Raw genomic sequence first — 27,102 nt, 5'->3', positions numbered from 1 at the left:
AAACAATCCTGATATTACTCATTCTTTTTTCATCCTCTTTCATCTGTTTTTTCTTGCTTGCTTGTTGACCAGTTCTGGTTTTCATTTTCTGTTGCCAATATTATTATTACTAAAACTTTTACATACTTTCTATGAACAGAAATTTACTAAATACAATTGCAGTCTAAGACTGCAAAATCACAGTCTAAGAAAACTGAAAAAAACCTACTGTCTTCCACTATGTTAACCTTATTAGATACTGACAACAAATGCACTGTATTTTCATGTTTAAGTAGGATTTAAAATTATTTCTATTTTAAGCAAGATAGGAAGAAATAAAAGCAGATACTAGAAGGAGTCACATAGAGAGTTAAAGAGCAATGTTCACAGTGCTTGCTAACACGTTTGAGCCTTGCTAACAATGACAGGCTCTTCAAAACAGCTACCCTGGGATCTCAGTGGCTGAAATCTGCTTTCCTAGTGGATTCTTTGGACATAGGGAACTTGAATCTGTACTTCCTCTAGCATTCCAGAAAGGGCAAAAAGTGTCTCTGAATAATGGGTGCAAAAACATAGACCCTTTAATAACTTCTCTAAGATTTGGCAATTTTCTACCTGGCAAATTATCCATCATCTGCAAAACCAAGTGTACTTTACATACATACATACTTTACTATCCATCATCTGCAAAACCAAGTTTACTTGTCAGAAACTAAACAACAGAACCTCAGAATGAGGTAGTATTTCATGTAGCTACCTACAACAGATGACATCATCTGCTCTACCAATAATAACCATTTTTTCAACCAACCTACAGACACTATTTCAAAATGAAGCCTGCCTGCATCCTCATGGCAACCACAGTTCTCTCCAAATGCAACACTACTATTTTTTTCATCATGCCTGTGTGTAGTTCATTTCAATTCTAATAGTTCTTTCCACAAACGTGATATAACAACACACCCTGATATAACCAACTTCTTCAAACCCAGTTCCATTTACTTTAAGTCTATCTTGCTGTAGACACCCCCATACCCCTCCTTTTCTTGGCATGTTTTGTGGAGAGATGGAACAAGAAAAACAAAATAGAAAATAATAATCCTCCAAGTCTCATGGACAGCCCACAGCCTCACCTGACACATGCACAGGTTCATATCAGACCATAACTCAGTTCAGAATTATTCTGGCATCTACAATACTGACAATAAAGAAAGCTTAAAAACAAACAAAAAAATCCTATGCTAAGGCAATGCATTTTTTTTTAATAAGGCAAGTAAGTACATTAAAAAATAGAATTTAATGTTAAAAGTTTATGTTTGTACTGGTTTGGGCTGGGATGGAGTTAATTTTCTTCACAGTGGCAGTATAGGATTGTGTTTTGGACTTGTGCTGAAAACAGTGTTGATAACCTAGAGATGTTTTTGTTAGTGCTTAGCAGGGCTTACACAGAGCCAAGGGCTCTTCTGCTCCTCATACCACCCCACCAGCAATGAGGCTGAGGGGGTACAAGGAATTGGGAAGTGACACAGCCAGGACAACTGACCCCAGCTGACCAAAGCGATATCCCATATTATATGTCATCGTGCTCCTATAACACTGGAGGGGAAAGAAGAGGGAAGGAGGGACATTTGGAGTGATGATGTTTTTTCTTCCCAAAGTCACCCTTATGTCTGATAAAGCCCAGCTGTCCTGGAGATGGCTGGACCCCTGCCTGCCCATGGGAAGTGGTGAATTAATTCCTTGTTTTGCTTTGTTTGCTAATCCCAGTTCTCTTCCCCATCCCATCGGGAGTAGTGAGCGAACAGTTGTGTTTAGTTGCCAGTTGGCGTTAAACCAAACCAAGGTTTCCTGCAATCAATTTCTATAACTGTTTATTACAGTAAGTGACCATTACAAGCTACATTTGTATTTCAAAGCTCAAGCATGAATATTTCTTCTGGTTGTCCTCATTTTAGTGTTTTTCTAAATAATTTAGGCATCCAAACACAAGTGTCCGGGACCATATTAGCTCAACATTTTGAAAACATCTGACTGCAGGTAAGGCACAAAACACAGGACAATATGGGCTGGTTTAAAGTGTTTGCAAGAATCCAGAGATGATATTCCAGAGAGTTTAAAATGGCTTTAGACACCTATGCTCATATCAATATCTCCCTCAGTGTAAGAATTTAAATAAAAAAAAAAAAATTAAAAAAACCCTTTAATCATATTTATTGCACTAATCTTACATAAGACTTGAAAATGTTAATTTAAGAGCCTAAAGCTGAATGCCTCTTACATCCATCTCCTAAAAGACTCCAAACCTGAGACAAGGTAACTCTTTCTGTTGTATTTTTAGAAATAAAGCACATGTTTTACTCACGATGATCTGACAAGCTCAGTACTAAGTAGAACAAACCATGGTCGGACATAGAACAGTTCCATCCACGCAACACAATTTACCATCAGGATAATTTTACAACTTTCTGCTTTAGCATTATAATATAAAAACAACTCTAACAGTAGGATTAGCGTTTAGTAAAACAAGTAATAGTTTGTCCCAGCAGTCACACAAATCTGTACCAGGAAAGGAAAAACTGGAGAGCACAAAGAACTAAGAAAGCTGAATTTGCTTAATGGCATCACAAAGAATTCTGCATCTGAAGAACCTTCAGACAGCTGCTTTTGAACTAGGTTTTTGCACAGATCAGGCCTTAACACTACCATAAGAAAAGTGGTGACAAACTTGCAGTAGTTTTAGAGATCTCTTCATGTTTTTTACTTGATTTGCAGTACATATGAAATTCAACTTGCCATTCAAAGAAAGATTATTCCTATCAAAAGGAGTGAAATGTAGAGGTACCTAAAGGAAACCAAGATAAGCACATTTCAGCACTTGGGGAGAGAAATAAGCAATGGCTCAGAGCGAACAAATATTTTAATGAAGCAATATGATGATGACATACACAGGCCTCATTGTTCCACAACTAGAGAGGAAAACAAAAAACAATTTAAAATTGTTCAGTTGAATAATGTTTTAAAAGTCTTAGGTATGACTACAAAGATGAGTATAATCAGTTTTTGAAAATGACACAATATACTTTAGGACTTGAGCTACGTTTAAGATAATGCTTTTTTGTAGTACTTTTCCTGGTTTACAACAAATATTTCACTATTTAAAGGAAAAATCACAGAGAGCAAAAAGCAGGCATCTCCAGTGACCATTAAAATCTTTTAGTCTATTTATTATACACTGGCTTTCTAACATCAATTGTAAATACTTAATTTGACCTTGAAAACCAGAGTCATCCAGTGATACTTTCAGTGGCAGTGCTGCAAACTTTCTCTTTTCCCTCTGATATAAATAAGACTTAACTGACTCAGTCAAGCAATGGGTACTGGGAAGAAAGTGTAATCTTCACTCATTTTACATATGCATTGCCACTTCTAAAAACATGGGGTTTTTTCCTCTTCCATTTAATTTCTGGAATTCACTGCTAGAAAATGGTGGTATATTAGGGAGCGTGAGAAGAGACAACTGTCCATGCCACCTAAACTTTGTATAGTGTCTCTGTTTATAGTTATATGATGACTCAAGCTTGCCACTAGAAAGAACAGCTTATTTTTACAACTAAATGAAAATAAACTGAGGGCAAGTCTCTAGAAATACAATACTCCTATTTAATACAAAATTGTTTTAAAATAACTTAAAAAAATAAATCCTGAAAGACATTTAAAGGTTTAAATGCAACTTCAACAACCGTATGGTTAACCATCAGCTGGCAAATAAGGTAAATTCCTCTGACATACTATTCTTCCTTTAATAAGTCAAAATAACCCACCATGTGCTCCCCTTGCCCACTGCAACAAAAAATAAGAGATTAGTTTAAACACTGAAGACTATCTTCAGGAAGGAGGTGTAAATCTTCACTGTTTAAAGAAACAAGAAAGTTCTCCCTCTACTGCCACCAAATTGCTGACAGTGCTCTTTCCAGCTAGAGACACAAAATCAGTCAAAAAGGGACCACAGCGAGTCATCTGGTCCAACCTCCCTTCTCAAGCAGGATCATTCCACAGCACAAATCCACAGTACTGGAATCTGGAAATTCAACCAAGAATCATAGAAACACAGAGTAATTCAGGCTGGAAGGGGTCTAGTACAAACTATTCCTCAAAGTAGGTTCAGCTGTGACGTCAGCCCGGGTTACTCAGCATTTTATTCAGCTGGGTCTTGAAATTCTCTGAAGACAGAAACCACATAACCTCTCCAGCACCCAGTCATGGGAAAGAACTTTTCCTTATACCTAATCTGAATCACGCCTGTTTCAATTTAGTCACTGCCAAGAGTCAATTCCATCTTCTCTATAACCTCCCCTTAGGCACTGGGAGTCCACCTCTTCTCCAAGCTGAACAAGCTCAATTCCTGCTGCCACTCCTAGCAGGGCAAGTGCCCATCATGGTGGGTTTTGCCAAAAGTGCTGCAATTTATCATCAACTTCCCTGTATTGTGGACCTAAAACCTAGATGCGATGCAAGGAGTGCTGAATAATCAGGGATAATCACTTGTCTTGATCTACTGGCTATGTGCCTGGTGATACAGTCCAGGATGCTGTTGGCCAACTCCCTTCATTGCCAGGGATTTGCTGCCTGCCAGAGCCCTCAGGGCCTTTCCTGCAGAGCTGCTCCCCCAAGCCCCTCTGTTCCCTATATACCTGCCAAGAGCTTTTCCTTCCCAGGTGCAAGACTTGGCATTTGTCCCTGCTGAATATCTTCATGTTCTTGGAGGACCACTCCTCCTGCCTTCTAGGAATCCCTGAATACCAGCCATTCCCTTGAGGTAGCCTATCACCTGGTCATCCCCCCTCCCCACGTTGTGTCGCCTGCAAACATGATGAGAGTGCACCACACTGCCTGCTCCAGTCACTGATAAAGACAGGTTCTCATATAGATCCCCACGGGACTCCTCACGGTGTGGACCATTAACTACCACCCTCTGACTCAGGCCACGCAATTAGTTTTTTATTCACCTGGTTGTCCCTTAATCCAGACCAATTCCAATTGCTTGGCTTGGTAGGCCTACCAAGAATGCTAGTGCTGGCACAAAAGAAAAAAGCAGGAACAGGAGACAAACTGGGAAGATGTAATGCAAAAAAACCAAAACCACTCCTTTCAACAGCAGCACGGACTTACACTGAATTAAAATGGCAGAATACCCAAACCTACGGTGCATTAACTTTCTGTGTCTTAAACTTAATTGCTTCCAATGCTGAAACAATACTTCAGCTTAGATGCATCCAGCTTATGCAAGCTTAGATGGAGAGATTTAAATCAACACCCCATCTGTAGAGTTACAGCAGTTTCACCAGGTTTGTTAAAATACCTTTAACAAGGTATTTTATTAGAATGTATTAGATCAGAATTTCAAGTTCAAAAAATGCCACTAAGCCTCACTTTCAGAAAAGATTCTAATTTTTTTCCTTTCCTGTATACCTTTTTCTTTTACACTCAGCCCAAAAACTATACACATCATAGGTATCAACAACATATTTTTAAACCTACAGATAAAAAGCTGAGAATGCTGAAGAGCAGCAAGTTTACCACACATCAAAGGAAAGGTGGCTGTTTTAGTCTCTTTTAAGCTTAGCTGGTTGTGCAAAAACATCAAGTGCGCATTTGGTAGTTAGATGCTACAGCAGTAAGAACTATAAAAATAGATTTTGGGGGAGAGGAGTAAATCTATTTACTGCCAAATTGAGTACAACATATAAACATTAAGTCTAACCATCTGAACAATTCTATTCAGACTGTGAATGAAGAGCTCTCTTAGGTGAGCAGTTTGCCAATTTGCTCATCTGCATCAGGCTTCTTGCTACATTTCATTGTTCTAACTTAGTTGAGAGTTAACCCCCTAGTGCTCCAGTGAAGACATTTAATCAACTTTGTGAGCTAGACTATGCATGGTTACACTATCAATTTGACTGAGGAAGCATTTCCCAAAGCCGAATGAATCAGCTTTACTTAAATCACATCTCTCAGTACAATGTTCACATGGCTGTTTGAATATATAACATCAGTTTGATATTCCCTGTTTCTTTCAGATAGGATAAGAAATCCAAAGCACAGTTTGCATGGATTACAAGCAATTTAGATAGCATATTAGTATCTAAACGTTGAATCTGAGCAATTCTGCAGGTAGGAAAAAACCCAGACTGATCACTCATGTACAGGAAGGAAACAGGTCTACTTTTCATTCCCACTGGATAGCACAGATATACAGGTGGTCTCTAAGGGGTTATCCAGTTTTCTTACACAAATCCAAGTGATCCTCCCACACTACCTCATCATTATTTTTCTAAAGGACATCACAAAACAAAGAAATAACTACTGTGCAACCCTTAAGAACTAATATGCCACACTCTTCAATAAAAAAATTATTACTTAAAAATCACACAAAATATTTTTTTGGGTACTCCCAAGCAGCACGTTACAATAACAACAATTCCCAGGACAGCAGTGGGCAATCGTCTCAAGTTTATCACAGGCCTGTAGCAAAATTATTTAATGAAAACTATCACAGCGTTCATTACCATAAAACTCCACCTTCCAAAACTTGATGGGTGAGTTTTTTGGATAACTGGTTTTGGAGATTTTTCAGAGCAAGAAGCTTGTGGGTGGAAAGCAGGGAAGGATTACCTTCGTAAGTAGTATGAATCATGATGTGCTACATTAATAAATAGATCCTAATAAAGTAAATGCAAAATGAATGAATGCAAGAGCAAGTACAATTGTTTTTTAACCCTATTAATTCAGCACTGCAAACTAGTTTATGATAATACTACAGAACAGAAGGGTCCCATAGAAGCACAAAAACAATGACATGCAGGCAATGGTGAAAAAACAGGCAATTCTGTATCATAAACCTAAACTAGATTTTTCCTTTTTACCTGGTTTCTGTATGACCTATTCAAATGCAAATTCTTCCAAATAAGAAAATATCCTGTTACAGGGCCCAAGATGTGTTTGGTCATGTGTATACCTGTAAGAACTGCACCAAGCTGCTGCAGAATGTGGGAAGCAACAGTCCTGTGCCATGTTTCTTTAAGCAGTTCATTCATGGCAGCAAGCAGCAGACTTAAAATTGTGCCAGAGACACTGCTATTTGCAATATGATGAATGTTTTCCATGTCCAATAACTGGTACCCAGCTCATCAGCTGAATCAGAAGTCAATTAGTAGTTTTTCCAAGGTGTACATATGTTTAGAGCTATGCAGGAAAGAAAGCAGAAAATTTTAGTTCTACCCTCAAATCCAGGCTGGCACACCACTCATGAACAAAAGCGTACATGGCAAATCTGACACTGCCCAAGAAATAATTTTTAAATCCATCACCTGGCTCATGAAATACAAAGGCTATGTGTAACAATGCCATGTGAGCTGCATGAATAACAATCACACCTGATTTTAAGAAAAGGGAGATATGTATCTTCCATTTTCACAGGACAGATGCTATTAACAACTTTTCCCATCACTTAGATTTTCACCATTTCCACGTGAAACTCATGCTCATATCTTGTTAAAACATGATTGTCTTTCCTTCAGCATAGGCAACAGGTCTGTTTGGTCTAGTTGGTTAACAAGTTCCATAGTTGCCTCTCCTTAAGAAAATGCAGTGTAAATATTTAAAAATTAATAAATATATCATGTAGACAGCTAAGCACACAAAAAGCTCTTATGCTTTCTGTAAGAACCTGAAGTTCAGATTTAAGATCGACAGTGACATTTTCTTTCAGTGTGACAATAACCACCATTTCAGAGATCTAAACTGCTTTTCCAACATTCAATTCACATCCTCAAAAGCCAGTAAACAACTTTTCAAAATTTGTTGGCAGAGATGAAAAGGCACAGATTGCACAAGCACTTTCCTACCCCTACTCAGAATGGCATATGATTCTGCTTATAAAACATAAATTATTTATCTTCTACAGTATCTCCTTACCGAAGGGCTGAATTTTGTTTGATTTTTTGCAGAAAGAGAAGAATTAGGGAGAAAATAAAGAGAAAGAAAAGAAAAGAGAAAAAAGGATTTGTATATCCTGTTCTTGAGTAAACTTAATCAAGACACATTAAAGTTCTATGTACAGGATTTGGAAATGAGAAGAATATCATACAAGATAATGCCTGCTCAATGACAACATGATAAGAAAGCTTTTCTGTCTATAGACCCGACAAGATGAGCGGGAAGAGTTCATTCACTCTAATGGCCTGTGTAAGACTTGAAAGATAACTTTTTTCCATCTTCAACTATGTTAAAGATTTACCTTCCAGCATACATTATTTCCTTGATGCCTGTACAGTATATCAAGTACAGATATACTGAGATTATAATTTACAGAAACTATACATATGAATGGAGAAAAGTGTAAAGAGGTATGAATATATGTATTACTTTAAATTATTAAAACTTTTTAATTTATTAATTCCGATGCCAGGGGAAAAATAAGCAAACAAAGCAGCATAGGAATAAACATCACATTGTATTAAGTAGTCAAATTTTAATATATGTGCCATTCTCATATTTTTTAAAATAAATGGAAATAAAGGTCAAGTAAACCAATGAACTTTTTCTTCTATGCTCAGTACTTTTCTTTGTAGACAACACAGTGAAATACCATGTTTTTTTGCATCAAGTCAAATATCAAAAATCATCACTTATTCACCTCATACATGGTAAATGTCCAGTATTCTGATTCTGGATTTTTTCCCCTTCTATTAAGAAGAAAAATTAAAAACAGAAAAGAAAGGGGAGAGCATTATGAAAGTATATGAAGCTAGTTCTCCTTTGAAGGCAAATACAAATATAAAAGCTTTCTATATATCAAAACCATTTTTCTTGTATGATACCTAGCAACTGATCCCTTGGCCTCTTGAGGGCCTACTGAGAATAACAGCATCAGGATTTCGCTCCTGACAGCAGCATTACTCAAAGGATATGGCCTAAAGGAACTGTCACACAGCAAAGGGCCACAGTACCCTGTAGGACTAGGTTACAGGTCACTGACTCTGCCAACACTAACGATTGCTACACTGGTTTAAGTCAAAACAAGGCTGTACTTTTAATAGAGGAAACTGAAACATGACTCCCTTCAGTGTTGTGTGTCACTGTCACGATCCCTCACAAATGAAAATTTAAGTCTATCATTCAACATATCAAAAAAGGAAAGCTAGCTAATTTAGTTGTGCTGGTTTTTGATAGATGCTTAACGTGTAGTACTAGTAGAAAAGGCACATGTACTTACATAACCCTTGGATGTATGCATACATAGTGCTCTATGCATAGGCCAGCAACTATGCAACCTGCACAGAGAACTCATCCTATGTACTGTAATAAATTTTCAAACAGGTTTTGGATTCAGACAGTAGCTGACAGTCAAAATTAACTACTTAGCTCCTCAAAGTCTTTTAGGAATTTTGTAAATGTAGAACAGGCTTTTACTGAGAAAAAACTGTGCCTTTTACCACTCAAACTTGTTTTGCTCATGGGAGTGATGAATTCCACATTATACAAAACAATCCCTCTGCAAAGATCAGAATCATTTGTGTAGCATATCAAAATCATAATCAAAGCAGGCTCACACTACAAATCTTCACTTGATCAGAGGGTTACAAACAGTAGCTGAGGTGAAAAACAAAGTATTGATCAAACAGACAAATCACACTGCCAAATAGCATAGCCATTCCAGCCACCCATTCCATGCGGTTCAAGGCACGTCAAACTCAACATACATGGTAATTTTGAGTCCTGTTACTTATGCAAGCTACCTTTAGCAGAGGTTACAGACAAACCACACTAGTACTTTACATATTAATCTAATCTGCTACTTCTACCTAGTTCATAATAGCTCATGCCATACATATATATACACTCAGCACCGCATGAATCAGCTTGGGTAGGACGCACTACACTCATTCTCACACAGTGCCTTGCCCAAGCTAAAAAGCTCCACCTCTACCATCATGTGTGCAGTTACATGTGTGTGTCAGTACCACCAAGGGCAACTACTGTAGACTTCACTCCACTGCATGATACAGACATTCAAGAATTAGTGCTGCTAAGTCTTTAAATCTGACCTGGTTCCTGATTCATACATTTAATTGCCACTGCATGATGGGAAAGAAAAGTCTTTCTATATTAATAGTGAGTTTACATCATTCAGATTTATAAATTATATAAACTACTGATTCAATTAGACTATCAGAGAACTCTTTGAAGATGTAAAATTCATCTCTAATTGGAGCTTTACAGATAGAGATAACCTAGCAATGTTTTTGTAGTCTAAAATTTATGCCTCAGGTGATTTGGTACAGTGTGGGTGCACTGGGGAGAAAGTGCGAAAAGTCAGAAAAAAAAAAGAAGCAAAACCATGTGAGATTATGGAAATCTAGGAGGTGTGAAACATCCTATTTATGAAACAAAAAATTATGATCAATAATGTCAATTTAAATGTTACAAGTATTTTGGAGGCACCGAGAAAACAGTGTAGAATCAGTGGCCTGCACAATTAACAAACAGAAGAGGCAAGACAGTTAGCAGCTGAGAGATAGCAGTTAAATGTTTTCCAAAAATCAAAAGAAACCCCAAACAAGTACAGTAACACCAACACGTGTATTTAAACTTGACCATAAGGAAATTAATCCTAAGGAACACAGGGAAACAAGATAACGCAAGATGCTTTAGCATTTTCCTGTGAATGCTGTCTCCTTCTAAAAACTGAAATGTGAAGAATTTATTTTGGTAGGAGAACTCAAAAAAATGCCACCTTTTGTACCCCACTGAGTTCCTCCACACCAAGGGAATATATTGAAAAAACGATTTCAGTATTTAAGTAATAAAATAAAAGCTCTATTTCAGATACTTATTAAACAGTTTTAAGCATAAACATGAACTGATATTTTGCAGCTTTCCACTCTTCACAGCAAATTCACAGAATTAATCCAGATTTTGGGTCTAGTTTGCTTTTACATGCAGAAAAATTGGCAGCAACGTATTCAAGCCTTTTAAGTTATCTGTTCAGAAAATAAGATTTTTGAGTTGTAAAAAAATTCATCTACATATGGCTGCCCCAAACTATATGTTTATTCTTAAGAGGTGAAAAGATGAAGCTAGCAGTTACTCCCTAGCTAGCTCATGCAAAAATTCAGATGCAATTCCATAAGAGCTAAAAACTCCTAAAATTATGAACTTAGTTGGAAATCCATTCACTTCATTAAGAGAAGATCATTAAAATTCCCACCCTAACAAGACATTCTGCACAAAAGGAAGAGTCTGAAGGGCCACAGCAGTTAATAATTCCACAAGATACCTGGAGCTGACAGTAAACTTCTTAATGAGACAATATAACTACTAATTCTAAAATGTCAGTCACGAAAAGAAGACTCAGATATTGTCAGAAGCAAAAAGGTCCTCATTACTGCTTCTTTATTGCTTTCATTGTTGAGGGGAAAAAAAAAAACATTCACAAGTATAAAGTTCTTGCACAAAAATCAAATGACCAAACCATAATTTATGAGACTACCCAAAGCACCCTTGAAAAGGATAATAGGGAGCCTTGAGACAAGTTTCTCCTTGGTGACAAGAAAGTAGCTTTGTACAAGGCTTGCTGTATTTCAGTAAGTTCTGAATTTTCTCCTCCTCTCCAAATAAATTACAAATGATGGCATTCTCTTCGGTAAACAAAGAAAAACTTCATGTTCCACTGTCTCAGGAGACCAAAGAGGTCATGATGTCTTCCTTACCAAAAAAAAAAAAAAAAAAAAAAAAAAGCCTACTCCTCAAGCTCATTTCTAGTGAAAGTGATAGTTAGACTAATATATTTATGCCTTAGCATAAAAGCTACTCTGTCACTGATTAAAGAATTTGTTATCCGTATCATCCTTAAACAGTCCTCTTAGGGTGTGTCTCTCCCACATCACAGACTTCAGGATTGCCAGAATCAACATAACACATCTGAATTTGCTAAAGCCTAGTTTACATGTCTCTATTAGTTGACTCATTAACATTTAACAGCAAAAGTGCAATTGGAACTCATACTAGTAAACTTTCCTGACTTCCTTCCCTTACTATATTTGGGTTTGTCTTTGTTTATCACCCCATCTTCAAAACAAACCCAAGTCTTCTAATGGCTTGCTCAGGTATAGACTTTTGAAAGACCTCTTTTCCTCAAAGAAAAGGGACTAAGTATCTAAAGGTCCACCACTACAATAGGTCAACACTAATTTTCTCCAAATTCTTGGGGACTCACAGGAAAGGGGTGTGAGTGGACAGAGATGACAGAGCCAGAAACACTGAGCTGCAAACAAAACACAAGTTTATATTTACAGAAGCGTTGAGATTAATAAGGTAGTATCTCACTGAACCAGTTACACAAGTCTGCTCACCTACTCCTCAGGCATATCTAGCAGCCAAGCCTTCTGCCTTCAGTACACTTCAAGAGATTCTCCTGTATTTGATTCCCAACTCTGTCTTTCCATTCCTTAACTCCCTTCCCTCCCTAACATTCAGAAAAATAGTATCCTTCATCACAGGGTAATATCAACATATCTCTTTTCTTAACAGCAAGCAAGAGAGGCTGCCTCACCAAGTGCAGTGAAAAAAATTGTAACCAACAGAAAACCTTCCAAAAGCCAGTAAATTCCATGGAAGAGTCACTTACACACTACTGTAAGAGACAAATCAATTGAACTCTTGAGCTCTAGAGACAACTTTTTTTTTTTTGGTACCCACATGACCATAAGCAAGACCCGAAAAGTTTTGTTTCTGTTTTATTTGTATCAAGACTAGTGCAATACAATTATCATCTTTTCATTCAAAGGACCACCTGCTCAGCAGGCAGCTCTTTAAACTTCAACTCCCTTGAAACGGTAACTAAGAACTCTCTATGCCTTAGAGCATCCTTTTCTGTAGGATGGATGTCAACCTCTACAAGCACCACCAGCAAAGCAAGCTGAACTATCTTAATTCATTCTGTGGAAGTTGTACATAGAATTGAACAGTACAAGCATTCACTATGAGGTTGCTTTTCGTTGGGTGGTTTTTTTTTTTGAGAGAAACTATGAATTATTTCAACATTTGAAATTATGAAGGTGGAGAAAACAGATCTTACATATGCAGTGGAAGAGTTACATTTGCCTCTCACATTAATTTCACTAAAGGTGCTTCTAACTGAACATAGGTCGTGGGGACAACAGGTACCAAGGGAACTAATGGGTTAAAAAAGGACAATTTAAAGTTTTAAACAAAATCTCCAGTCAAAACTTACTTTTTATGCCAAGACATTATATGACTTGAGCTAAGTGAAAGGAAAAGTCATCTTAAAGTGATTTTTCAGAAAAGTTATTGTGATTAAAGAAACATTATATCCTTTCTAAATAACTGTTTAGTTTGATGTACAAGAACGACTATGAAGAAAAAGAATCATGATCAAATAAAAAATATCCACGAAGTTTCTGGTTGTGTTACAATCTGACTGGATGAAAATAGTCCAGTAATATTAGTTTATAAATGTTTTGAACTACACTGACTCAAATATGTGACAAGATAACAGAATATCAAACAACACAAAGTGCTTTAAACATATTATTCCGGAGTTCTTTACTGAACCCCAAGATCTCCACACACATAATTTTTTTCATACAACTTTCTAAGTTTTATTTCTTTGATTGGTGAAGAGGGCAAGAAAAACTCATCTTTTTTTCTGGAATTGAGCATTAAGAATACCACCATGCAACAGCAACCATATATTATTAAAAAGCCTGATGACACACGAAAGGAATTTACATTTCAGTTTTGTGTATCTTTGGGAACATTAGTGAGTAACCTGCTAAACCCTACTGCTCAAGTTAAGCTATTTTTTTGCTATCCTCTATGCTACCTGCTAGTCTGTTGCTCTACTGAGATAAAATGCTTCTCAAAAATCAGATGGAAAATTAACAGCTTCATTCTCTTGGATGTATCTGGAGTGTTGGCAAGTAACAGACAATATGCAAAATATTCCTCCCCTCAAATACAGAGCATCTTTACATGACAATGCAGAGCTCAACAGCAGCTAAACTGCTCTGCAAAATCAAGCCATTTTCAGGAATGCTGGAATATTCTTGATATTATATAGAAAATCAACTCCTAGTATTTGTAAGGCACTTTGAGATCTTTTAACAGGAGCTATAAAAATATATTGGTATACTAAATATTTTCCACCAACTTTAATAAGAAATTATAATAAGAGCATTACTTTACAGATCAGTAAACTAAAGTACAAAGTGAATACTTGATTTGTGTCTGCTCACAACATATTAATGTCATACCAAGGTCAGAACTGAGTACAGACTCCAACTGTTCAATACTTCACAATATGGTTTAGAGGGCTTGGTAGTCTTTAGTCAGAGGCTGGACTTGATGATCTTGGAGGTCTTTTCCAACCCTAACGATTCTATAACCAGGAATCACTAGCATAATTTTTCCTTTCCTCTTGGATATCTACTGGGTACAAAAATTCTGTAGCAGAAACACCATTTTGCAAAGCAGTATGACATGAAACATGATTGATCAAGAGCAAAAGAATAAGAGAAGTCCTAAAAAAGTGCAACTACAAGAAGTAAAGCCAACAAGTGACCTCTACAAAGAGCAACTGAGATTGAAGAAAGAAGATTTTTTTACTTCAGCTTCTGTAATCTAAAAAATCTCATTTTACCTTTGATTTTTCAGTCACTGGAACCAGCAAGTCTCAGATTTTCTTTTTTAACTGTGTCCTATGTCATTCATAAAGAGCATCAACTTTGTTAATGAGAAAAAAAATACATTCTGCATAGGCTTTATCACAGGCCCAAAAATATTTTTGGCATTTAGTCAGCAGCTCAGCACACCTAAGTCAAAGCAAACTCTCTTAATAAATCAAGAGACAAAGGTCTCCAAAAACAGTAATTTTTTTATACCCTCACCAGGTGGCTGACTAGGTAAAAACTGGCTGAGGAGCTGCAATAAGACAATGACTTCAAACATAGTATTACATGATAGCACACGGCCAGATAAAGAACTTACAATGTAAAAAACGGTATCATGCACTTGGGTCACCCTACTCAGTTTCAAGAAAGTAATAGTGCATAAACCTCACATATGGTGTGATTCTTGGGGTGGTCCTGTGCAAGGCCAGGAGTTGGACTCAATTACCCTGTGTGTCCCTTCCAACTTAGGATATTCTACAATCTATGATAAATCTATTACGAAAGAAGGAAATACAGAACTTAAGCCCTTTACTGTAACCCAAAACCAGTGCTGGTACACAGCTAATACAGTCTCCCCTCCACAGTTAGTAAAACCTTGCCCTAAAATACCTACATTAATTCCACTTTATCTAAAGAAACATCTGCATTTTATAGATTCAGCTACAGTTGGCAATTTCTCAATCACACCATTTGGTTAGGAAACATGTCTATGCCACTCCTTTATGTTTGCTTCACCCATTTTAATGAGCTGAGTGTTTCTGTCCCACCTCTCCAAGTTCATTCACTCATGTACTTCAGTATCTGTTGCAATAGCTCTGCCTGCCATCTTCTGTTCTTCTCTCATCCTTCTTTTCCCTATGAAGTAAGCCTTACTCTTCTGGTCAATTCTTTCATTCCAAGAAGGAACAGCTCCCCCGCAGTGACCCTGTGGTCGTAACTACAACCTAAGAGCTGGAGAGTGTTAACACTACAAAAGAAATCTCCTTCTCAGTTCAGGAGGCTGCACAGGATCAAGAAGCTGAGTACTTTGGTTTGTCTTTCAAGTTGGCCTTAACATAAATTTTATTTTATAGTAACAGAAATCAAAGGGGGAAAAATATAAAGTCCTCAAGTGACCCTTAAACATTCCAAACCCGTGGACTTCAGTGGCTACAGTCAGCTTCTAGAACTATTCCTAGATCTAGACTGATGTCATAGATGATGCCAGTAGACAAATAAAAATTTCCTTAATTAAGTTCCACCAGAAACACCAGAGAAAAAAGGAAGGCAATACAGTTTTCTCACAGAATAGTGACATCTCTAAAAATCAAAGAAACTCCTCTGGTACCTGAGTATCTTAGGATGGCCTAAGGAAAACTCAATTTCCCCCCCCCTAAACCACAGAAAGAGTATACTGACTCTACCAGTGATAGAGTCAGAGATCAACTTCATTCCATTTTTCCCAAACATTCTTTCAAATAGCTTTGAAGCTTTTTCAAGTTATTGAAAATTTCTTCTTAAAATTCAAAATATTTTCTTACAAAGCTATTTTCTTCTTTCATTAAATGGGACAAAAAAAACTCAATCCCCACCTGACAAAGTCTTGAGAAGTGAGTAACTCAGGACAGTTTTCTCGATCATAAAGAAAAAAAGAATTGCTAACAATATAAAATATCATTAGAAAAGATCAAGCAGATCTTATACTTAAAAGACTTCTCTAGACAGGTACACAGGAGAAATCAGTGACTGAACTAGCATTTCCATTCCTTAAAAAACTCGTATCTTTTAGCATTTATTTTATATCAAACCAGGTAGAAGTGTTGTAGCATCAACATGTTTAGCTACACAGAACATTTCCAAAACATATACAAATATTTTGTTTACATACATCATATTTTTAAACAGAACACTGTGGTATTCCAGAATCAAAGCATTTAAATTGATCTGACATTTAACTACATCTGCTGTATGAGCTGTACAAAGATATAAGCTATGTGCTGCCCCCTGTAACAAGTATCTGGGAAGATTACGTAGCAGAACAGATTCCATAGATTGGTCAGGAAAAAAAAAACAAAACACTGTGTCCAGAGAAAACATCCACAGAGAAACTTAATTCATAAGAACATCGGGTTAGATGACTTATAACCTGTAGACAGAGGCATTCTAAGGATACTTGTTGAACCAGCTGGAAACTCCATTTCTATTTTCTTGCTAGAAAACAGCAAGAGAATCTCAACAGAGAACACACGACAGAAGATTCCATGGTACTTCTAGTGACACCAACAAACCCCTAGTACGCTATAGTAGAAGAGCAACAGACCGTCAACAAGTCCTTTATATCAAAGTGCTGACAAAATGGCAAACTCACAAAGGAAATAGAAAAATCTTATTCGCTTTTCCAGATCGAATGATGCCCACAGGACTAACACACCCTTTTCTAAACAATAAGCTGACAAAAGAAAAAGAAATGTACAAGATTCATGTTTTAAAAATTAAACTAAAAAAAAAAAGTGCATTTCCCGTAAAATTGTTATCCTTTTAATCCTTTCTTGCCCTCTCCATTAGAAAAGAAAAACAAAAAAATGAGCTGGAAAGTTTACTGAAGCTCACCAAAAGTTCTGTATTTCTATACAATTCAGATGGAAAAACTCAAAAGACTGTAATGACTGCAGGAGGTGATGACCATAAAATAGGTCACCAACAACTATAAAGTGTGGCCAACTGTATTGGAAAAACATTAAATCATTCCATTAGAGCATAAGTAAGATGTATTTTCTTTCTTTAAAACCCAAGCTAGTACTACATACTCAAATCACCTCCACTTCTCTAGGATCAATGAAAGAATAAAACAAAAGCCAAAAGTTGACTATTTCTCTTTACTAACCGTGCCTGTATGAGCAAGATTACCAGAAGCTGACATTAAACAAATTGTGAGGTATTTTTTAAAGTGCCTAATTACTCCATCATATATCTGCACATAGAAGTTGGCATTAGGTAATGTCTTTCAAGAGAATCATCCTGATGAATTACAGATTTATAATCCCTACATAGCTTATTCGCTGATTAATTTTGAAAACTCAAGTATCATTTATAAGCAAAATGTTATTTAACAGTATATGGGAAGAAATCTTCTGGATGTTGACATACTTCACACTTCAGTTACTTACAAAAATGGTTGCAGCATTTTACAAATAAATTCCACAAAACTTTTCTCAAACATCTCAGATTTTATGTTCTGCTTTTGTCTTCAGAATTACATTTTCACTATAAAATTATGGAACAATATTCTATTTCACTTGTAAACCAAATGGCAGCTACTAAAAAAAGTTAGGTTCATGACAACAATGGGGCTTTCTTCACCTATTAGCACTTGTTTTCCTGAAAAAAAAAAACCAATTATATGATGCTTAATACTACTTTTCTGACTAATATATACATTTAGCATAAAAGCAAATAATAGCTATTTTACAGTCTTCAGTGATATATTTCATTCTTTGCATTATGCAATACATGTTTATGTCTAACTCAAAAAAGCCAAATCAAATCCTTACAAATGCTCTTAAGCTTAAACTGACTTACAACCAAGCACTACTTTTGACATGAAAAAAAAGAAATACAGCTGTATCTTCCAGCTGAAAAAATATATTCTTTTTATATATTCTTTTTTTTTTTTTCTCAAATGAACAGTTTCAGTCACACTAATACAGCTTAACTTAATTCCCAGAAGCAATTGCTAGGAGCAGGGCCAGTATCAGATAATGCTAAGCACCTAACTGGATATTAATTAATGCCTAATATAAATATATATTTCACATGCCAAAGAAATGCAATTTTAAGCAGCTGTAGAAATCAAACAGGCTGTGATAGAAAGAAAAATTGCCCTACACAATCTACTTACTAGCATGCTTATCTGCAAGCATTATAAGGCTGTTAGAAATATCTCTTCGCCTGTAAAAACACACCACTTTTGCTTCCACATTTCCATTGGCAGTCTACAAAAGAAAGATAAATCAAGTCAGAATGTATCCCTCCTCAGCTGAGTAATACAAATTAAATGCTCTCTGCTTGGGATTTTCCCTCATATCAGTAGTTCTCACATGATTAGTCAGGCTGAAATCAACAGAAGTACGCCAATAACTAAAAACTTCCTGACAGAAGCCAATACCAGTTTCAGATCAGACAACAGGATTAACTATAATTATTTAGTCCTCAGAATTTATATATTATTCAGCTGTTCAGAGGTGTAATGCCAGTATCATGCTTACATAAGAATCCTTAAGAAATATTAGAAGCTTGTGAACAGTTCTTTGCAAGACAGCTTTAGACAGAAATGTAAATTTCAAAGTATTCTGGTATTCTTTTTCAAAATCATATTGAATATAACATGGTTTATTTGAAAAAGTCACTACAGCCTTTTAGCCTGATAATGTAAAGAATTTACTAATATTTGAAGAACTGTACCCTCTTTCTCATTATGAAAAGCATAAAATTAGTTTATTACCTTCAGTTACTTATTTAAAACTGAAAAGTATAATGTTTTAATTAAGTTTCTTACAAAAAAACCAGCCAAACAAAAAACCCCCCAAGCCTCTTATCCCTTGTAGAACAGTAACCAAACCATTTAATTATATGTTTGCATAATATCACATTTGCTCAATACCTTTAACACATGAAAGTAAAACATTCACATTTAAGACAGCTGGACTACATCCTCCAAACTGTCTTGGGGGTGGGGGGGGAAATCAATACATGACTCTGCTCCAGCCTGCACGAGCAAGATTAAATTATGTGCAGTTTAAGGATAATAAACATTACATTCAGAACATGATTGGGATCACTTCAATTACTGTAAATAAAAAAATATTCTTCTCCAATAAAAATCCAGAGTGATTTGCCATGCACAAGTTCAGTGGATGTCGTGTTGGACAGCACTAACAGGTAAAGTGGTTGATGTCTGCTATGGAGTAGTTTTATGTTCCATTAATAATAAGAAAACCATTTGCAGATCACCAATTTTTTTAATTTACTTTCTAACCACCGGGAGAAAAAAAGGATATATTTATCATTATTTACATCAGGAAGGGCATTTTGATTAGTAACTTTTGATGTAATGCATCAGTAAGTTTGGAGGGAACAGTAAAAATATGCCATGCTAACAAAAAAAATAAAATAAAATAAAAATCCCACACTGTTCTTAGTAGTATAACAGAGAAGAAAAATAATCATGCTTTCCCCAGGATGACAGTGTAGAAAGCCTCCATTCTTCAGGAAAATACACCCAGGATGAAGACAAAGAAAACAGTCTATACCTCTATTCAAAAGCCCATCCTTCATTCACAGCTGCCAATGCACAGAGCAATAAACAGCCACAGAAGTCACATATTCTGTTATTTGATCACTGCAAAGTCTCACTGATACCTTCCAGCTCTTTTACACGTATATCTAAAAGCAGACATATGACATGATCACTGTCATTCCAGATGGATTCACAGTGTCATCATCATCCAGAGAATTCGTTTGAAAATTTTTATAGCAGAGTAATCCTGTTCACCAGGAAGGATCAGCTGGGTGTTTCCTTAGATAACAGGGCAGCGTGACAGGATATCACACAGCAAGATTTCAGTAGCTGAAACGTACACAACACACATAGCAAATCTCAAAGAAGAAAAAAACACCAACAACACAAACAAACAAAACACACAAACAAACCAGAAAATCCTACCACAATAAAAATCTTATGGGATAGAAATAATTCTCAGGTTTTGACAAGTGCACTGATTGTTGTCAAAGCTTAAGAAAGAATTCTAGATATTTGTGTACCTTGTTAAGTTCTTCAATTCTTCTAATGAGATATGGATTGCTGGAAGAATTTTCAAAATAAACATAATCTGCAATGAAAAAAAAGTCAAAGTTGCTGAAATACCAAAAAACAATACGCAAAAGTATATCATTATTAGTGCAAAACTTTTATTCTAAATCTAGAAGCCCTCAAAGGGCTGAGATGTCTTCAAGAACGTTAAGAAAGTGAAGTATTTCTATGCTGAGATTTAACATAATTTGTTCCTAAATTCTGGTTATAACTGCACTACACAGGCTTTAACAATCATGCTGGGAAAAAAGTTAAATGCCTAGTGTTGAAGCTTACATTGTAATTCAGTAATCCACACACTTCATAAATCTTGATACAGAAGCGGCAGTTTCTCATAATCGATTAGGGAAGATTTAAGAATTGAGCGCTTTAGTGAGTTTCTATATTACAGAGATAGATATTTCTGTACAATTGCCACCTCACATTTATTATCAGATGCTCTGGCAGTACAGTTGTCCAAATGAGTAATGTACGTTTTACAATCCTTGCTTTTGTTGTCATATCTGTAAGTAAGACGCAAACTATATTAAGCAGCAATAACCAGGAGATTAGTAAGGATCTTCCAGGACAAAATCTCTTCCAGCATCATTCATTCAAAAATATTTGCATAGAGTGTATGGAAGTCTACTCGTATCCTGAAAGCGGTTCCCACGTAACATGCAAAGAATTAACATGCAGCACATTTCCTTTGAAAATTTTCTGAAAACTTGTTTTTGTCAATTGAAAAAGTATCCATCAAGTGCCAACCACACTTTAAATTTGATATTGGACTTCGTGCACCACGCACCTCGCAGTCTTTACTTTTAAAAATTAGAGGAGGAACTATAATGATGTAAAAAACTCTTCTGCAATGCTTCAACGCTGCATTACAAAGCAACAGAGCTTCAGGTAGCTCCTGTACCTCTAATGAAAGAATATGATCTCTGGATGTTGTTCACAATTACTTATTAAGATTACAACGAAAAAAACGAGAATTGATGACCTTAGAGGAAAATTCTGTTACCTGCCCAGAGAAAGGTTACTTTCTTGAGTAAAGGCTGATGAGACTACAATCTAAATGCCCTAATGAGGGAGTAGGCAGATGGAAGATTTATGGACGTATCAGCACATCTGAAAACATCAGCAGAAAGAGATTTAAACTACTATCACCCCTCATTTCCACGCATCTTCAGTCTCAGTTCTGGCTGTCGAGAGACCAAGAAATAAAGCCATTTCTGGGTACCCAACATTGCATACCTAACTTGAGCGGTGCACCTGAGCCACAGCGCTCGGCACATTGCCACGCTGGAAACTTATCCGTGTCAATTTCGATAGGCTGGGGGTGGGGAGACAAATGTTCGCCCTGTTGTTCACCGCCTAAATGCCCACCCCCAACCCCCCCGGCCTTCGCCCTGTGCCAAGCAGTCACGTATCAGCGCACTTCTCAGGGGTCACGTTGGTGAGCAGGGAAGCTGACAGAAATCTCCCGGCTACACAGCCGGATTAATTATTTATCCCCAGCACACCAAGGAAGGCGCGGAGAAACTCTGCGGCCGGAGGGAGGGCGCGGGGGCCGGGGAGCGCCGCGGAGGGAAGCGTCCCCCGGCGTGGGCGCCGCCCGCAGTCCCGCACCGCCCGGGCCCGCCAGGCCGCGCCGGGACAGGGCCGGGGACACACGGCCCCGGCGGGCGGCCCCTCGCCCGGGCCCGACCGGCGGCCCCTCCGCTGCCCGCCGGGGAAGGAGGCGAGGCGCGAAGGGCGGCCGTGCCCGGCCCGCGGTGCGGGGGCTGTGAGCCGGAGGCGCCGCTCCCCCCATCCCCGCGGAGGGCGGCGCTGCCCTTCTCTTCGGCGGCGGGGGCCGGGCTCCCACCCGGCACACGGGGCCGGCGGGGGAGGAACCTGCGTCCTCCCCCCCGCCCCGCGGAGGGCCCGGCGGCCCCTTTGCCGGGACCGGCTGCCGCCTCCCGCCGCCCTGAGCCGGGCCCGGCCGCCCCGCTGGGGGCCGCGGCACTCGAGGGGCCGGGGCGCCGCTCTCCGCCCGGCAGCAGCGCGGGGGGCTCGGGCCGGGCGCCGCCGTGTCCCCACATACCTCCCACTCGGTACATGTTGGCCGCCATGTCTGCGCTCTGCGCCGCCCTCCTCCTCCCGCCGCCTCTGCCGGGCCGGGCTGGGCAAGGAGGGAGCGGCTCCCGCCGCCGCCCCCCCGCGCCGCGCTCGCCCCCTCCCTGCGCCGCCACCCCTCCGCGCCCGGCGCAGGACACAGCGCCCCACGGGGCCGCGGCCGCCGCTTCTGGAGCCGCCGGCGGGGAAGGGGTTAAACGGCCGCCCCCGCCGCCCCCCCGCGCACCGGCCCCGGGGCGGGTCCGGGCAGGGCCGGGCCGCAGGTGGGGTGGGGCCGGGCCCGGCGGCGCCGGGGGAGGTGCGGGTGTGGGTGCGCGGCCCCCCTGCCCCGCTCCCCGCCGAGCCCGGGCTGTCCGCCGTGCCCAAAGCCCGCCACGTCCCACCGGCTCCCGCCGCTTTGTCCCTCTCCTCACTGAGTTGGTTTTCGGGAGGGAGGGGGGTTTGGTGGTGGTTGCCTCTCCCCCGGCGCCGCCGAGGGACCTTTATCCACAGGCAACTCTCGGTAATATCCCCGAAGAAAGTTTGTTTCTTGCGCAGCACCTGTTGGTGATGCGTTTGGCGGCCTCTTTGTTCGCCCCCGGAGCGGGTCCCGCGGGCGGCTCTGGCGGCCCCAGCCCTCTCTGAGCTCTCCGCCGGTCGGAGAAGGCAGCTTGCTCGCAACAGGCAGCAGAAAGCCTTTACGGCAGAATAAAGATAAATCTAGCAGCTCTCCTCGGAGTCAGGAGGCGTTGAAGGAGATGCTTACAAATCATCCGATGAGAGGGATACTTCAAAAACATCAATATTGATGTAACACGGAGCCATTTCCCTGTGTTTATACAAAGTTCACACCATCACAAACAATCCATGCACTTTACAAACAAATTGATCCTGCTGTGGAATGCTTCCTTGGGAGAGAAACGCTTGTTATCATCTTCCTGCAAGGAAGGGGATGATTTATTTTGTTTCATGTCCTGGATATTTATGTGTGTAGCTTGAGCATTAGCAAGCTAACATTTCACTTCATCCTGAGCTGCAAGGAAACACATTGATTGGAAGAAAGATGATCTTCCCTGGTGTTTCAAATGATCATATCCTTTCTTCCCTTCACCCTTTAAGCAAATCTGGGACTATCAAGTTAAGATTTCGTCTACTTTTAGGACAGTTTTAATTTCCCAAGTGACCACTTTGTGTCAAAGAGGCAACTGAGTACCAAATTCCTGAAACACACAAAGCAGGCATGTGCTACAGTGATTTAGTCTTCTTTAATAAACGGCAACACATTCAAGCATTGAAAGGAGAAGAGGGGAATTTTCCTCTGTTTTGTCTCCTGATGACAACATCTGAGCTGAAAATAAAGTCCACAAAAACTCCTTGAGAAGTACCAACTCTGTTCGGCTGGTTATTTCCAGAGGTACAACCACACGACCTTCGCAGAGACCTGGGATGTTATTTAACTCTTCTGGTTTGCTGCTTGGGTAAATGAAACGGGTTAAATTTTCAAGGCAAGAGAACAGTTAAATTAAATAGTACATTTGTCACAGTCATTATCAATTAAACAAAATGCCTCCAAGCTCTTTTTTCTTCATCTTAAGTCTGCACTTCAACATTAGGGAAATTCCCACACTTTGAAGTTTACAATGTATCCTCATCCAGTAAGGAGGGGATTTAGATAGACCGTTGCTTCCACCAACTGAAGGCATGGCCTATGGAAAAGGAAGGCAGCTCCTGAAGAGACAGAACATAGGAGAGCAGCCCAGGAAAGCCGATGTTCCCATCCTGCCCTTTCAGGTGGACAGCCTAATAATAGTAAGACAAACAGTAAGAAAATAGCATGAAAACCACCTTTATTTACAGTTGCCTGACTAAAGCATGCATCACAGCTAAATAAAGAATGGTGTTTATATGCCTTAGTACTGAATCACTTCTTGTTCACAGTGACATGGGTTGTATAGTCACCAATAGCACAACCTGACGTCCTGCTGTATTTCCATAGTTCAAAGTCACTGCTTTGGGAGTGGGCACAGCTGGCTAGTGGATACAGAGTAACAGGACTGGCAGTACATTTTACTTTGGTGTAACAAATACAAAAGGCTGGATACAGTTTATTTTCAGAGCTCCCTCGGTGTACAGAATGGGAAAAATTAAAGTTACGTAAACATCTTCATTTTTCTAGATTAAATACAATGGAAAACTCTTGTTTCAACCACAGGACTGTTGAGAACAAAAGATTCAGGTAAGAGCTTTGTCTTAACGTGGTAAATGAACTGTATTTAGCTACAGACTAAGATTACTCGTGTTGTTCGAAAGAAAGCACATTTCTGTAGCAACTTAATTAAAGTTGCAAAATAGATTATTTCTGTTAGAAACACAAGTTACCTGAGAACTTCATTCCACAACTTTGTTGTACCATCCTGAGCAGCCCATCATTCCTCCTCATAATCCTTCAAAGAATAGCCAAGAAGAAAAGAATGGAGTGTAAAAAGGATCGTTTTAAAACACAGACCAATTCTGAGGTCCAGGCCGACCAACTGCCTCCATGGTAAGCTAGATCAGCAATCCTGAAGGAGATGGAGATGAAGCACTGAGAGCAGAGATGCCTGAAAACCTTTCATGGCATTCTGAACACAGTGTCTATTGACTTATCCAGGCTGCACTCTCTTTATTGGCTTTTTCACTTTAGCATCATCAGATGCATCTAAATCATATCTATTAAATACCCATTAAGCTGACTGGAGCTATGCAATTTTCGTAACTTATTTTTAAAAAATGTAATGATGAAATATTTTTTTAGTAGAGATAATACAAAAAGCTTCACTTTTTCTTCAAAGGCAATTTAAGATTTCTTTCTTATATGTGGAATTAGTTGGACAAAGGTATGGGAGTCTGCTATCAGATAATTTAGTCCTGAATTTTCATTTTTGATTCTCTGTTGCTTTTCAGACACCATGAGTTGCATTGAGTCAATAGCAGAACTCTGGCTGTTCACAGTAGTTTAGAGGTTTAGGATAAATCCTAAGGAATTCCTGCATCAAATAAAAGTTCCTCACCACTGATGCGCTTTTCCCACTATTGTAGAGCCAAAATGAAGCTTTCAGAAAGCTCTGACAACTTTATCACTACATAAAGTGGCAGAAAAAGAGACTTTCCCTTGCAGCTGTTGTACAACATCCTGTTTTGTATCCAGAGAACTTAATTTTATCAGTTCCCAATTTCAAGAGTTCCTTAATTTCAAAAAGCCTGAATCTAACCAACACCAAATACTCCGTCACCAAAAAAAATCCAACCTATAAGATTATTCATAAAATTCACCACTACTGAAGACAAATCTTAAAAAGTTACTTGCTAAATGATTATACTGATGGTCTAGAGGACTAAAGTAAAATATATTGATAGAGGTGTGTTCCAGATCAAAATACTTCAGGATCGTACAGGTAGAAACATCTTACTGAAATCAACAAAAACGTTGAAGAAGAGAGTTGCTTGAACCTTAATAAAAGATGTTCATCTTCCTGTGGAGCTTTCATAGAGACTCACCCTCATGCTAATGCAACAGAAAGGAAAAGGCCTTTCCCATCCTTGGGTCACAGCTATGGAACCTGCCTAACTCAGAGTGGCTGAGTGTTTAGGTGTTTTTTTGGCACAGGTAATTTGGAAGCACAGAAAACATTCGACAGTTCAAGTTTATGAGTTCATGCCAGAGAATGTGACTCCCTTGCTAGTAAAACTTTCCTACAACAAATAAACCATCTGCATGCACATAATCCATGCAAAGAGTTAAAAAAAAAAAAAATACAAAGGAGTTCACAAATGGTCTGGCTTAGAGGCAGCTAAAAGTACATGCACTTCTTTTTTACCAATGCAAAGACACACCATAGCTTGCAAAACTTCATTAATGAATTTGTAGCAGAAACAAAATTCGTACTGGTGTCACTTAATTAATCACAGAAGAAAATTATTTTCCATGTCAATACTCATGATTATATTTATTAAAAAACTTGGATAACTTCCATTTTGCAACAAACATTATATAAAGGGGGGGGTGTTAATTTACAGGAATACAAAAATCAGTGTTTATTATCATAAGCAATAGAAACTTTTAGCTGCCTCTACAAAGCAGAAACTAGCTGCAATCTCTAATAGATGCTTCCATATCAACTTCTTTATAAATCAGAAAAAAAATCCCAACTCTCTCACTAAAGGAAATCATCTTCTCTTGGCATCAGAAATAACGTTGGCTTTTTTATTGACTCTATGAGTCAGATTTCTCAAGAGACTCTTAGCTAAATATATCGCTATTTTCATTAAATATGATTTAAACAATAGCTTAAAGCTAATTGCCGAATTATTAGTAGTCTGCAGATTTAGATGTTCAATCCAAACCTTAAAGTCATAGGAATACCACTAAATCAACGTGCAGACAAAAATGGTGCTTATGGTTGG

At 38.6% G+C, this 27,102-nt stretch overlaps 1 protein-coding gene across 3 annotated transcripts in view; it reads right to left on the bottom strand.

Moving 5' to 3' along the window:
• MTA3 (metastasis associated 1 family member 3) overlaps window positions 1-22,766 on the bottom strand; it is a 133,645-nt gene extending 110,879 nt beyond the window's left edge. For 2 of the 3 annotated variants that reach the window (XM_027750298.2, XM_027750300.2), the window contains exons 1-3: window positions 22,649-22,766; window positions 20,532-20,599; window positions 18,610-18,703 (exon numbers count right to left, since the gene is read on the bottom strand). In XM_027750298.2, coding sequence (XP_027606099.2) covers window positions 18,610-18,703; window positions 20,532-20,599; window positions 22,649-22,676 — 190 coding nt within the window. In that variant the 5' untranslated portion in view covers window positions 22,677-22,766. Of the gene's footprint in view, window positions 1-18,609; window positions 18,704-20,531; window positions 20,600-21,583; window positions 21,658-22,648 lie in introns of those variants that run through there. The other variant, XM_039386972.1, reaches the window with a different exon arrangement.
• Window positions 22,767-27,102: the final 4,336 nt, after the last annotated feature.

Source organism: Pipra filicauda, unplaced genomic scaffold (assembly GCF_003945595.2).
Source record: "Pipra filicauda isolate LSUMZ 115617 unplaced genomic scaffold, ASM394559v2 scaffold51_size4534324_pilon, whole genome shotgun sequence".
Taxonomy (NCBI): domain Eukaryota; kingdom Metazoa; phylum Chordata; class Aves; order Passeriformes; family Pipridae; genus Pipra; species Pipra filicauda.
The sequence above is the reverse complement of the archived record's forward strand: the minus strand, read 5'-3'. Positions and strand labels throughout refer to the sequence as shown.